The 15,282-nt window shown below is 35.4% G+C and overlaps 1 protein-coding gene across 19 annotated transcripts in view; it reads right to left on the bottom strand.

Annotated features, from left to right (window-relative positions):
• The window catches only part of MED14 (mediator complex subunit 14), a 317,032-nt gene that overhangs the window by 27,568 nt on the left and 274,182 nt on the right, over positions 1–15,282 (bottom strand). For 10 of the 19 annotated variants that reach the window (XM_081564475.1, XM_081564478.1, XM_081564474.1 and 7 more), the window contains 6 exons: positions 11,487–11,645; positions 10,930–11,055; positions 8,558–8,636; positions 5,189–5,348; positions 2,090–2,284; positions 1,561–1,695 (listed from right to left, as the gene is read on the bottom strand). In XM_081564475.1, coding sequence (XP_081420601.1) covers positions 1,561–1,695; positions 2,090–2,284; positions 5,189–5,348; positions 8,558–8,636; positions 10,930–11,055; positions 11,487–11,645 — 854 coding nt within the window. The remainder of the gene's footprint in view (positions 1–1,560; positions 1,696–2,089; positions 2,285–5,188; positions 5,349–8,557; positions 8,637–10,929; positions 11,056–11,486; positions 11,646–15,282) is intronic. The other 9 variants (XM_081564487.1, XM_081564488.1, XM_081564484.1 and 6 more) reach the window with 1 other exon arrangement.

Raw genomic sequence — 15,282 nt, 5'->3', positions numbered from 1 at the left:
TTTGTGAAACTGTTACTTAATCTATATTTACTATGTTTTTACTCTTAACATATTTAGCCTATATAATGAAAGCATAATAGTTAGAGATTTATATAAATAGAGTTTAGCTTTAATACAAATAATAAGAAAATTGTTGATTTAACTGATGATTCTTACTTAGAGCTGAACTTCAGCTTGCTGTTCTATGACTTTATGGAACCACATTCTTTTCTGTTAAGCTCAAGGCATGGAGTAAATTCCCAAAAACAGGTTTTACCTTAAAACTTCCTGTTGATAAATTCTTTCCTGATGTGCTCGATACAAAAGTGTTCTGACTGATCAACCCTTATCAATGGAGAGTCACAAGGTGTTAGCAGGCCACCAGGCCAGAAGATGATGTAAACAAAATGAGGCTTTTTGTAACTAAAGACATGCAAACGGCTTCGATGAGGGTCGAAACTGGTGGCCCATTGAGCTAACTTGATAGGCCCATTAAGATATACCCCTTAAGCTAAGTTGGTATGTTCCTTGAGCTAAGTTGGTATGTCCCTTAAGCTGAATTGGTATGTCCCTTAAGCTGAATTGGTATGACTCTATACTTTACATTTGTTTCTATATACCACTAAAAATATAAAAGCTGTCTTAAAAAACAATAAAGTAGAAGACACTTGGAAACGCTGAGACTCGCTGTGTGTTCTCGGACACCGTCCATCCTGAGGGAACCCCTGGACCTGCTGGAGCTGGACTCCGGCAATCTGCCCCTTGATAGAAAAAGTCTGCTGATTCCTGCTCTAAAGCATCAAAGTGTTTTCAACAAGTCTTCCCAAGACTATTATCATCAGCCTAACAAATAATCCACTTCCACATTTCTAGGTCTTTCCTTCATCACCAATAATTTACAGAAGGGAGGAGTCTTACAAAAAGTAAAACTTTAAACTAGAGGGAAATAATTAAGATTTTCATGTATTACTTTTTAATTGTTGCCAATCCTTGGCCAAAGCCCTTTTTGGAAATACAAAAATGCAGGTTCTGTTACCTCCCTTTCCTTTCATGCTTGGAGATCATGCTGAATATCACAATTGTGTATTCTTGAAAGACACTAACTCGGGCTAAGTCTATTGCTTCTTTCATGGGAAAAAAGTAAAAATTTCGTTTAATACTCTTTCTGACCTGCTTCTCACAAAGGAACCCAATTTTATTAGTAAGCAATATGTACAGCTTCACCCACTGAAAAATAAGCAACCCTTTTAATTATTAACCATCCCTAAAAAAGGTAAATAATACTCCTTCGAGGTATACAAATAAGGTTCTCAAAAGTTGTCTTTATTTTTTTTTTTAACTGGGAAGAATTTACTTCCCATTTCCACAAAGAACAGAAGGCCTACAATTTGGAATCAGAGATAAATAGTTTAATAATCTCATGGTATACATGTATACCATGAGATGTTGTGATTGCAACCCCACCCCTCCCCAAATAAACAAGATCACAACCATCTGGTTCTCCTAATGGAATTCATGTAGCTTTAGCAAGGCATTTAAAACATTACTCTTTGGGTACCCAAAATTGTTCCAAAAAATTACCTCCAACCGAAGTCCTACAAATGGCATGTTTGTATCACACATAGCGACGAAGTGAGCTAGAACTTTATTGAAGGCACGCATTTCTCCTGATCGTTTGGTTTTCTTGGGTTCGACTGGACATACATCATCAGACAACTAGAATTTAAGTAAAGAACACAAGTGGGTTAAAAAAAGAAAAAGTATGTGATGCAATTAGTTAAGCACTTGGACTACTATAACAAAAGTCAAAGTTAACCAAAACAAATCTTAATTCATTCAACAAATGTTTACTGAGCAAATATTGACCTAAACACCAGAAATTTAGTAGTAAATATTATGTACTTAACAAGTTGCCTTGTGGGAAAGAATGTACAATTATTAATTAAAGGAGAAGCATTTTCAAGAATGTGTAGACATTTGTTACCTAAACCTTATTGTTGGCCAGCCTCTTAAAAATCATACCTAATTCTTTCCCATTTAAAAATAGTTAAAAGAGTACGGCAAAGTTAATAGACACAAATGCTGGGCTCATTTCTGTTTGTGAACATACCTTGCGCTTGGTACTGGTTCTAGGCTGTTTCCCATTTTTTGTACGATAAACTGATTCCTGGAGGTTTTCCTTAAACTGCTGCAGCAAGAGGGCCATGAGAGGGCTGTCTTCACGATCCACTGCATTCACAGACAAGAAGTAGTACTTGTATGACAGTTGTGTGGGTTTATTGGGAACTTCCAACATCTCTACAACCTAAAAAGGTCCAAATCAGAAATGAGACTCAGAGACATAACTAACTGGTAAGTGTTGAATATTTCTCTCCTTGTATCAAGTAGGGCTCAGAATTATACATCTAATGCAGATGACTTTTTAAACAAGGACAAATCAGTCATGATCTCAAAAAAAGCACTGCAATTAAATATGTAATTTGTTTTCTAAAAAACAGATCAGACTAAAGAACAATGATGAAAGAAAAATAACAACTTTGTCTCATACTTGGAAGGATATAAAAAAATAAACCCTGATTTTTCAACTGAAATATATAGTCACTATGAGGATGAGGGTAACAAGAACGTCAACAATAGTTAATACCAATAAAGAGTTTATCATGTGCCACGTACTCTCCTAGTGAGTGAAGTGAAAAGTTGCTCAGTTGTGTCTGACTCTTTGTGACCCCATGGACTATTCAGTTCATGGAATTCTCCAGACCAGAATACTGGGGTGGGTAGCCGTTTCTTTCTCCAGGGTATCTTCCCAATCCAGGAATCAAACCCAGGTCTCCCGCATTGCAGGTAGATTCTTTACCAGCTGAGCCACCAGGGAAGCCCTATACTCTCCTAAGTACTTGACAGATATTAACACATTTAATCCCAGTAATTCAATGAAGTAGGGATTCTTATCTTCACTTTTCTGATAAACTTAGGCACAAAAAGCTTAGATTAATTGCCAAAGGTCTCAGAGCTGAGAACTGACAGACTCACGCTCTGATCCTAGAAGTCTGGATCCAGAGACCTTGCTCTCACTACAGAGATTTACTATTTTCAAGGTCTACCTAAAATTTAAGAGTCCCCTAAATACTTGAGTGAGAGAAATAAATGCCACCGGACAGGGCTCTTTACCAGCACACACTTTTCTGTCTCTGTTCCTGCCTCTCTCCTCTCTCTACCCCACCTCCCCACATAGTCTCTTCAGGAAATTGTTTGGCTGACACTTAAGAATCAACACTGAGGAAATGGAAGAATTAAAAGTAAAATGGAACTTCACCAAAGATATATGGATGGCAAATCAGCAGATGAAAAGATATTCAACATCATCAGTCATCAAGGCAGCATAAATTAAGACTACATAAGATACCACTACACATCTATCAGAATGGCTAACATTTTTTTTTAAATCGCAATAACAAGTGCTGGCAAGAATACAGAGCAACTAGAACTCTCACGTATTGCTGGCAGGAATGCAAAATGGTCTGGCCACTTTGGAAAACAGTTCAGCAGTTTCTTATAAAGCCAAACATACACTTAGTGTGTGACCCAACACTCCCACTTTTAGTTACTTATCCAAAAGAAATCAACAAAAAAATAGATATGCAAATACTTATAGTAGCTTTATTCACAACTGCCCCAAACTGGAAACAACGCAGATGGCCTTCGACGAGAGGCTAAACAAACTGTGATACATTCACACCAAGGAACACTACTCAGCAATAAAAAGAATGAACTATTATAACAATACGGATGAAAATCAAAGGCATTATGCCAAGTGAAAGAAACAACTGAAAGGCTAAACTGTAGAGACAAAAAACAGGTCAGTGGTCACTAGAGAGAGCAGGGGGAAAGTCTGATTACAGAGAGGAAGCATGAAGGAATTCTAGGGGGTGACGGATAGCTTCTGTGTCTTACTGAGATGGCAGTTACAAAACTGTATGCATTTATTAAACTCCAGACACTTAAAAGTCTGAATTTTTACTGTGTGTAAATTATATCTTAATAAAGCCAGCAAAAGTAAAATAGCAAAGACATTTAAGGGCAGTTAAGACTTTCCTCTATTCTTCTTAAAGGCTATGGTAGTTTTCGCCACTATTATGAATGTATCATCCTAAGTGAGAAGGATGAAGAGTGATATACATTCAGTTTGGTATAAACCATGTGAAACAAATTATTGCTTTATAATAAACCACTAGTTATTGAAACTGAAAGCCTGGCATTTTTTTGATACTAAATAAAGTCAGAAAATACATGTAGATCAGGCAGCACATGGAGAACTGAAACAACAATCCTGTCACAGGCCAAATCCAGTTCCACAGCTGGTGTTTTAAAATTCAGAAAACAGTGAATTCATATCAATGACAGACTTATTCATCACATAATTAACCCTAACTTAAGCTATATCAGGCTACACAGGGTACCTTTTGATGATAGTATCTTTTTAAAAGTACAGCTTAAAGCTTCAAAAAAATTCACTCCCATTGAATTAAGTTTTTCAAACACCTTAGAATCTTAGCCAGAAGTATCTACTTGGTGTACACAAAAACTTCTATATGCAGGAAATACATTTATGAAATCTAAGAGTCTATATTTCAAGTTCTTGCAAATTTTAACTAGTTCAATAATCTGAAAGAAACTACTAGAAAAATCTAGAAAGGGTGAAAAAGGAATGAGGATTTTACTGTGTACTGAAAAGTATATGCAATCAACAAAATCAATTAAGGATGAGAAAATAAAGCTAATTTAGTCCATCATATTTAAAAAGCAGCATTATGCAAGCTAACATTTGATTAAAACCAAACAAGTTTATCTGACACCAAAACATCTCCAAATGTTCACAACAGTTGCTTTCAAATTTTTTCTTACATAGAGGAGATGCCTAATTCCAAGCAGAAACTAGGCCTCACTATAGGACAGATCCTGGGGTGAGGGACGGGGCATACCTTATACTCCCCAAACCTGCCTAATCATTGTATTATTTCCTACAGATAAGATTTTCCTCTCTGCCCCATCCCTACCAACTCGCCCCTCTCTTGGCTTGAGAATCATTATACAAAATTCAAATATCCAATAAAAAATACATTTGCAAATTAAACTAAACAATAAATGATTCAAGATACGAATAAAATTATTGAACTCAATCACCGAAATCACCCCTTTGCATACTTACAATGTAGTATTGTGGAAGACGGGTAAGTCTGACAAACAGCTTATTCTTAGAAAGGTTTCCTATGGGATGAGTTGAATAATTGGACAGCTGCAATGTTTCACTGGTTATTGTAGGCAGGTGTTTTATAGACTGTTTGCAACGCTGTTGTCCAAGCCAAAACCTTAGTTTAAAAGAGATCATTCACATCACAAAATAACAGACTTCTGATTAACTGTGTGCTACTGTTTTACAAATAGATTATTAAAACTCACTAAGAAACCAATTAATATATGAAACTTAACTGAACTACTAAAAGGACATATGACCATAATGATGAATCATTTCTCTAGTTTTGTACTGGACCATTAATTTTAAAGAGTTTAAACTGCAGTGTGAATGACCTTAATTAGTTATAAGGTAGAATCAACTAGTATTAAGGCTGAGAAAGTATCAGTTTATTATAGGAGATGAAAGCTTTGTAAACAGCACAAACTAATCTCAACATCTTTTATAAAATGCCTGAAGTGTTTATAAACCAAAATAGAACAATAAATAAATACAAAAGTATCTCATTTTCCTGGTTATCACTGGAAATCTCCAGTTCGAGTTTTTATCCTGCTCATATAAAAGTGATGGGTATGTCTAGCAGGTGCCAGTAAGTGTTCATTACCTTCCTCTCTCAGTTAAGCCACCAGATTTCACTTTGTTGCTTTTACTGTAGCACCCCTCTCATTCCTTTTATCTGGTTATCTATCCTAGAGACCAATATCATATTAACATGTGAAAAAGGTAAAATGATAGGTACACAAACTCATTGATCCACCATGAGACAACTAAAAAAGTAAAAATACACCTTTAGAAGCTTTTCATAGCAATATAACAATGCCACAACATCCAAGCTCATGATCAGTCGGCTTGTCTCACACAACAGGGTACAAGACCAGTTTGGGTGCTGTTGCATTTGTGTGATGAGCTGCATGTGATACAAAATGTGTGCTAGCTATGTGCAGTAAAACCATAGTTAATGTATAACATTTTAAAAGCAGTTTGAGGACTATTACCCCAAAAATGTATAAAATCTGGAAACTGCTTTTTTATACTAAAAAACAAATTTAACTATAGCTTCACAGGATCAATTGCTAGAACTGGCTATTAATAAAGGAATGACGATCAATTTTTAAAATATACCAAAACTTACTTCATTTTGGAAGACAGTTAAAAACAAATACCCTGAACTTGTCAAAATTGCTTTCAAATCTCTACTTCCAGTCTTATCAACATACTTTGTGAGACTGGTATCTCTACTATGTATATTATTTTTAAAAAAGCACAGAAACACTTAAGATAAACGTTATCTCCTATAATTATCATCACCAATCCAACTTAGATTAGTTACAACAAACCAGAAACAAGCTCTTTGCACGTTAAAAATTCTAAATATATTACAAATATAATATATATATAAATTATAAACATATGAATAATAAATACAAGATATTCTTTCAGAGCACATATGGAATTGCTATTTCACTCAACTTTTTTGTTATGACTTTGTGGAACAAGTTTAAGTGATGAGTAACTTGTCTACACATGTATACTTTCAATGAAAAATGTACAGATTTTGAATTTTTTTATTATTTTTTGTTCTGATCTTATTTATTGAAATGCAATTTTATGACGACTCTAATAAAAAATTGGGGCTTATATTTTGAACATGTTTTTTCATTTCTTTTTTCCTAGAATTTGTTTTCAGTGAATATTATTAAAAAAAATAATCACATGAACAGATGCCCAATACTAACAGTCCCTAGACAATGTAAATTAAAACCACAGTCAGATAACTCGTCACACTTACTAGGGTGGCTATGGTCAAAGACAGTAACAAAGGCTGACAAGGATGTAGAGAAATGGAAACCCTCATACACTGTTTGATGTGGCTGTAAAATGGTACAGTTACTTTGGAAACTAGTATGGTAGCTTCTTTAATTCCACTCCTAGTGGAATGCAAAGTGCACACATATATTTGCACATGAATACTCACAGCTGCATTATTCATAAGAATCAAAAAGTGGAAACATTTCAAATGTCCATCAAATGATGAATGGATAAATAAAAGGTGGCCTAGCCATACCATGGAATGTTAGTTAACCATAAAAAGGAATGAAGAATTGGTACATGCTTCAACATGGTTGAATCTGGAAACATTATGCTAAATGAAAGAAGCCAGTCACAGAAGACCACATACTTTATGATTCCATTTTTGTGAAATGTTTAGAAAGGGAAAATCTACAAAAACAGAAAGCAGATTCATAGTTGCCTGGGGTGAGGCTGGGAATGGGGATTAACTATAAATGAGCATCTTTTTGAGGCAATAGAAATGTTTTAAGTGTTCTAAAACTGGATTGTGGTTATGGTTGTCACAAAACTCAGTAAATTTATGACAAGACATTGAATGGTACACTTAAAACAATTGAAGTTAATGCTATGCAAATTATATTTCAATAAAGTTATTTCAAAAAATTAATGTCCCATGATAGATTAGTGATAAACTGATCAAAGATCATCTGAGAAGCATTGTAAGTGACAACCAGGGGACCTTTCCTATAAATAATGTGAGTTTAAGTACAGATACATATTTGATAAGTTTAAAGCTTTTGGGACTTGACTTCTTGATTTTAGGCTATATTTCTACCAGCTGGAACTGCCCAACAACCTCAAATTATGCAAGATGTGAATTATTAAGATTTAAGTATTAAAATCCCACTGAACAGTCTGCCCCACCCCCACCACACCATTTGTCAGTTTGGTTTTAATCTCTGATATTTATTTTTATTCCTTGGAATTCTGTTTTATTGATTTAAAGAGTCTGTTAAGAGTTGCCATAATGATACCTTTGTGTACCAGGGTGGTAATGAAACCTCAAACATCTCTAGCTTCATTTTCAATTTTATTTAGTTTAACAGTCTGAAGCATTCAAAGGATTCTGAGACAAACTGAATGAAGCAGACGACTACTCTGAAAGTATCAGCTGGTTGATTCATACCATGAAGATTATCCTAGGAAGAATCTACTGCACAGAACACTAGATATAATAAAACTCATCGTGTAAGTGATTTGTAGAGTGCTTATACAGGAGATAACATGACAAGGAATCAAAGTTGAGTGTCATGCCCTTCATACCTGTATTTGCTTTCGAGAGGAATTTGAAATGAAGCAATGCCATCTCAGACCTAATTCAAGAAAATTTAGATTCTAAGTACCAAAAGGGGCTCAAGTTTCACGTCATAAATATTAAGGATAGTGGCTGATCAAGAGTAACGATGGGGAAGAAAATGTATCTTGTCAAAATAAGTTTCCATTTTTAGTTTTGATCTAAATAAATAGCCTTACTTAAGTTGTTGAATCCAAGGAATGATCCGTTTCATATCATCATTCACAGACTTCTCCATGTCATCCAGTGTGGCTTGGTCTATAGCATAAAGCACTTCATTAATTAATGGCTTACACGAGACACAAGATATCCAGGTACCCCAAAATTTAAATGAAAGTTACTGTTTCAGGCAGAAAGTAGTGTTATTTTGAGTTAGAGAAAAGCTAAACGATAATGCATCATGAGGCATAAATTAATCTAATTTGTTTTCCTTCTTTAATATTTAGGGAGAGTTATAGTTAAGATAATTAATAGCAAGTGTACATTAGCAGGAAGAATGAGTAACAAACACATTCAATTCTTTGCCCATATTTTAATTACCCAAACTCTCAGTCTAGTTAGTTAATATTATAAATGTGTATGTATTTAAAACTCATAGTATTACTAGACTTAGAACCTTAAAAATAACAAAAACTATAAAACTTCATTAAAATGTTTATTAAACACAAATGATCTCTGGCATAAGCAAGAGCTGTTGGTTGAAGATTAGCTTACTAAATAAGCAAGAGCTGTTGGCTGAAGATTAGCTTGCTAAATGTCACTTAGAATTTTTAATGACATGAGAAAATGCTAGTAATAGAATGTTGAATAGAATGCTAGATTTTTAATTTAAAAAAAATAGATATGCAACAAGCAACAAAAGTTTACTGTATAGCACAGGGAGCTACAGTCAATATCTCATAATAACCTATAATGGAAAATAATTTCAAAAATAATACATGTGTAAATGTATAACTAAATCACCTTGCTGTGCACCTGAAACACTAAGTCAACTATACTTCAATAAAATACACATATTAAGAAAAAGAATGTTGAACAAAAAGCAAAATATAAAATGATTTCAACTAAAAAAAAAGCATAGAAAAAATTAGAAGAGCACTGCTATGGGCTGAATTGTGTGTGTGCTCAGTCAATTGTGTCTGACTCTGTGACCCCATGGACTGTAGCCTGCCAGGCTCTTCTGTCCATGGGATTTCCCAGGCAAGAATACTGGAGTTGGTTGCCATTTTCTTCTCCAGGGGATCTTCCCAACTCAGGGATCAAATCTGCATCTCCTACATTGGGAGGTGGATTCTTTACCACTGAGCCACCTGGGAAGCCCATGGACTGAATTGCATCCTCCCAAATTCATATGTTGAAGCCCTAGCTCCTAATGTGATAAGTGTTTAGAGATGGAGCCTTTGGGAGATAATTAGGTTTGGATAAGGTCATGAGGGTGGGGCCCTCATATAAAATTAGTGCCCTTATAAAGAGACACCAGAGAGCTTGCTCTCTCTCTCTCTTCCTGCCATGTGAGGACACAGCAAGAAGGCTGACAACTATAAGCCAGGAAGAGAGCTCTTACCATAACTTGACCATGCTGGCAACCTTATCTCACACTTCCAATCTCCAAAACTGTGAGAAAATAAATTTCTGTTGTTTAAGTCACCCATTCTGTGGTTCTCTGTTATAGCAGCCTGAGCTAAGACAAGCATACATCCCTTAAAAACAATGATTACCAACAGGCAACTTGTTTACTGCTTCTCTCACTTTTACACATTTAGTTTTTCTACTTATATGAGTATGTACTATTTTAATTATCAAGAAAACCATTAAAGTTTTGAAGAACAATTTCCTAACGTGTCACTTATCATATAGCCATCATAAATGTGATGAATTCAAAGTAGTGAGGCCAGTTTTTTCCATGAGCAGTTCATAGAAAAATCTATCTTTATAGCAATGTAATATAACCAGAAAGGATTTTTATTTTCATAAATCTGGCTTAAAATTAATTTCAAATGGGAAATGTGCTAACATATTCAAGAATACTATATCATTAGCAACACAAAAACACTAAGTTTCCAGTATTTCATTATTTCAGAACACCAACTTGGTAACAGAACATGCTAGAAATCAAACTTCAATTTCTACTGTGTTTAAACCAGAAAAAAAAAAAAATCCTTTCCTCCAGGATTCTGTATTCAAGTCATCTTGAGATGTTTATACTGTCATAAATTTGTTCTTTAGTCACGAATGACATTAGATTGTAGTCTTCTCCATGACACCCAACTATTAGTGGTAAAACAGTTAATCTAAGAAAAGATCAGCCATCAACATTATTACTTTTACATAAGAGAAACAACATGAATGGACTTCATATTGGGAAGTTTAACTTCTGGTACAAGAGAGTTAAAATGGGCCCCAAGGAACAGACATCAGCCAGTTATTCCTTCCATATCTACTTTCTATATACTGTTTATACCACCCTTCCCAATATCTAATGGCAAAAATTTTTATTCTGCTTTTGTTAAAAATATTTTTCTTTGAGTGAGTCTATCATTTAGTAACTTACCAAGTCCATAAAGCATCAACTGGAACATTCCAGAATGCAAGTCGACAAAAATGTGTAGACACTCTGAATTACCACAGGGCTCCAAGATAGGAACAACAAGAGCTGGAAGTGCAATCTCTATGGAAGCTGAACAGTTAAAAGTTAATTATATTTCTATCTGAACATTACCCCCCCCCCAAAATATATATGTATTTCTCAGCAAGTAGAAATGAACCAACTACTGAATGATCTGAATGTTAGAGGAAAGACATAACTTGGCTAAACTAGATTAGTACTATTATGTCAATTAATAACTCAAAGGAAGAATGTAATCTACAAGGTGACCTGAAATAAACATACCATCCCAAATACTACAGCCAAAAAAAAAAAAAGCCTCCAAGATTCCTTAAAAAAGGTTAAAATAGCTAATAAAAATTTAACCTTATCAATGAGGTGTGTTCTAGCTTTGCTTTCTTTCAGTTGGTAATTACTAATAAGCTAATTTTAAGGATTTTCTTTTTGATATGTGTGCTTGATTGCTCAGTCGTGTCTTTGCAACCCCATGGACTGTAACCAACCAGGCTCCTCTGTCCGTTCTCCAGGGGATTCTCCAGGCAAGAATACTGAAGAGTAGGATGTCATGCCCTTCTCCAGGGAATCTTCCCAACCCAGGGATTGAACCCAGGTCTCCTGCATTGCAGGTGGATTCTTTACCATCTGAACCACCAGGGAAGTCCCTTTTTGATATAGTGGGGGGAAAAAGTTGTTTGGTAAATAAAGTAAATTTCATTCACAACCTAAATATTTTTAATGCCATTTTTCATAAAGAGAGATTTTTCTGGCAATTAGGGCCCATATATTTAAAAAACATTTGAAGCTTTTAAGCATTTTTTATTATATAGGGCAAAGTTTTTTCAAGTTATTTATGTTCCTCGTTTTTAAGTCACAGATAAAATAAGAACAGAGGCAAACTACTACACAAATTCCCAATACTCATTCTAGAGTTTCGAAGTATTTCCACCAGGCCCAATTAACTTGCTCCTTAATCTCACAAGTTAGCATAACAAAATCCAGTAGGGAAGCAAAGTACTGAAAGCACACCCACCGTGTGCTAATCAGACTGATGACGTGCAAAAGGAATATGCTCTCCTGGTTACCACATTCCTCTAAAACTACAGTGCAGAAGGCAGGCAGGCAGTGAGGAGAGTGGTAATGTAGGCTCAGCCTTTCACCAGGGGTGACTTCTCCATGCTACTTCATTAAAGAAGAGCAAAGACATCTTTCTGTCCACACCATGGGTTCTCAGGAAGAAGCAATGACAAGCTTGTAAGGGTGCTTTGAAAAGCAAAGTGCTCAATAATGTACATTATCTCTATTCCTTTCTGAACCAAAGGAAGAAACCAAAACCTCCCGCTATATAATCTGCAACAAGTAAAATGGGAGGTGTTGCCATTGGTACTGTCTATACAAATTACTAAAGCAAAAAAGATTACAGGAAACATATTTAATCAGATGAAAACTAACTGCTTTCAAGTATATCTAATGCATTTGCATACAAATCTTTAACATGCAGGTCCAGCTTAACTCTCACCTAAAACAAACAAACAAAAAAACAGGACAAAAAGGCACAAACAAGAATTTCTTTTACAATATTCTGTATTCAAACTAGCATGAAAAATTTTTAAAGTGCTTACAGACTTGAAGCAGACTTGTTGATTTTTAAAACACATCTGTACCTCTTAAATCCTAATAGGATAGGAAGGCATTCTTTACAGCAAAACTATTTTTTTTTAATTTATTTATTTTTTAATAAATTTGTTTATTTTAGTTGGGGGCTAATTACTTTACAATATTGTAATAGTTTTTGCCATACATTGACATGAATCAGCCATGGGTTTACATGTGTTCCCCTTCCTGGACCCCCCACCCACCTCCCTCCCCATCCCATCCCTCTGGGTCATCCCATTGCCCCGGCCCTGAGCCCTTGTCTCAGCAAAACTATTTTTAAAGTGTAGTAATGGAGTAAAATTAACTGACAATTGGGATAACAACTATAATTTCAATCTAATTAACAAAATTAAATATTTTTGAAACAACAGGGAATCAGAGAAGAATACAGAGAACACAGTCCAAAAGATATTAACAGAAAATATATTCATATATATCTCTGAACATATTTTATGGTTGCCAGTGTCTGTATTTTTCTTTACAGAAAATACTGATAAAATATGTAAGGCCCTGAGCATTTAAAGGCAACAGGTTTTAACGGAGAAACTTATAAAGAGACAATTAAAGGCTGTGCAGATGACCAGGCTGCACACTACTTTTTCCCGCAGCAGGAATATACACACATCTCCTCTTTCATTTCTCCCTGTTTACTGAGGACAAGAGGAATGGACCAACAGACAGTAATATAAAGTGGGAAGACTAAGAGAAGCAATTAAGCCCCATTAGGAACTGCTGTGCGTGGTTCACAGCTTCTGAAACTGATCTCAAGACCCTGAATCTGGCGCTGACAGGACAACTCAAGGGAGAGCACCCTGGCTTCCTCGAGTCAGGTGATGCTAAGAAGGGGCCACAGGACAAGTTACCTTCAGTGCCTTACATTGCCTTTTAAAAATTTCTCTCCAAGTCTTGCCTACTCCCCCCTAAGATTATCTCACCCCTATCTCCCACCCTCAAGAAACCACACACTACCCCTTGGGCTGTCCAAAATCTTCAGTCTGTGCTCTCCCTTAGCCCTTTCTTGAAATGCTCCATTCTCCAAGCGACTGATTTCCTCGGCTTATCCTAGTAAGGAGTTGGAAGAAAAGACAGCTAATGAAGGGTAACTGCACTAAGGGATTCCCAGAACAGACTATGGCCCCCCGTCCCAGCAAAGGATCTGACTAAAGCATGCTTTCCCATCACAAAAGTGATCAAATGAGGCTACGCTGTGTATGAACGCATGAACATGAATTAAAAAAAGAAACTTAAACCATATGTCCTAAAATGGTGGGTCAGCAAACCTTTTCCTCATTTCCAGAACTGCTCTGATTCAAGTAGGGCTCAGGGGCCAAACCCCACATGCAAGATCCTTTCCTCTCCTTCAAAACTTAGTCTCCAAAGCACCCTTCTCTAACACTGAGGACTCAACAGACTCACAGGGATTGAAAACCACTGCTATAGTATACTCCTACTATAATTAGAGATCCAGGAAGAGCCTGGAGTAACATCCTCAAATACAGATGAGGAGAATGAGGCCCAAAGAATTTAAGTGACTTGTTCAAGAGCACATGAGCAGCTATACCAACATCTTCTGACTACTCAAGCAGTGGTATCGCTACAAAGTGCTACTAAAGAAAAATCTTCACAACTTCCTCGAAAAACACACAAACTGATTCCCAAGTAAACACATTTTCAGAGTCCAGTTTTCAAAGTAATTTAAATATCCCCCAGGTAATCATACTGAGTTTTTTTTTAACTTACTAAGCCTTGTTTACAGATGATACTAAAGTAAATCAGAGCCTATCAAAAGATCACAAACTCCAATTTTTTACAATCCCAATGATACTATTTTGAAAAATTTGAAATTAAAATTAGAAAAATTAAGATTGTGAAAATACTGTGGGCACAAGGTAATACCAGTCAAAAATAATTGGGGCTGGGATAGTAAATGTTCTCATCATGATACTGGAAACTGTATTCCTAGAATGAAAGCACTTACTTTCTAAATGACTGACCATTCGTCTCCTAATGCTCCGAATATACTAGGTAATTAGAAGATTTTTCACTGTGTGCACACCTGTATTTCTTATTTTGAACCCTGTTGATATATTAACAATTCAAAAAAAGTTTTTTAAAGACATGGGATAAATTAGCTTCATTTCAAAGAGGCATATTTTATAAACACATTATAAATATTTGCAAAGCTGCCTTATTAACCTTTTAGAAGAAAAATTAGAAGAATGAGATTCATATTAAAATGTTATGTTAGCTTCTGTTTCAATAGGGAAGTTTTAAGGAGAGTCAATATGCATACATTTCAAAAATAAGGTCAAACTAAATGAGAAAGAAGAAAGTAAGGGGAAAATTAGGACAATCTTGATAGATCATAAATTAAAAGGCAGAAATGCCCAGCTTTTACAACAAAATCAGTACATCGGGAAAAAAAGTCATTTTATTTATTTATTTATTTTTTTAAAAAGTCATTTTAAAAAAGACTCTTCATAAAATAAAAGCAGATGCTAATTTAAACAAAAGAAAGACATGCATGCTAAGTTGCTTCCATCAAGCTCCTCTGTCCATGGGATTCTCCAGGTAAGAATACTGGAGTGGGTTGCCATGCCCTCCCTCCAGGTGATCTTTCCTACCCAGGGATTGAACCCACATCTC

This window comes from Giraffa tippelskirchi, chromosome X (assembly GCF_054371585.1).
Source record: "Giraffa tippelskirchi isolate mGirTip1 chromosome X, T2T-mGirTip1v1.2.pri, whole genome shotgun sequence".
NCBI lineage: Eukaryota > Metazoa > Chordata > Mammalia > Artiodactyla > Giraffidae > Giraffa > Giraffa tippelskirchi.
Note: the sequence above shows the minus strand (reverse complement) of the source record. Positions and strands in the feature narration are given on the sequence as shown.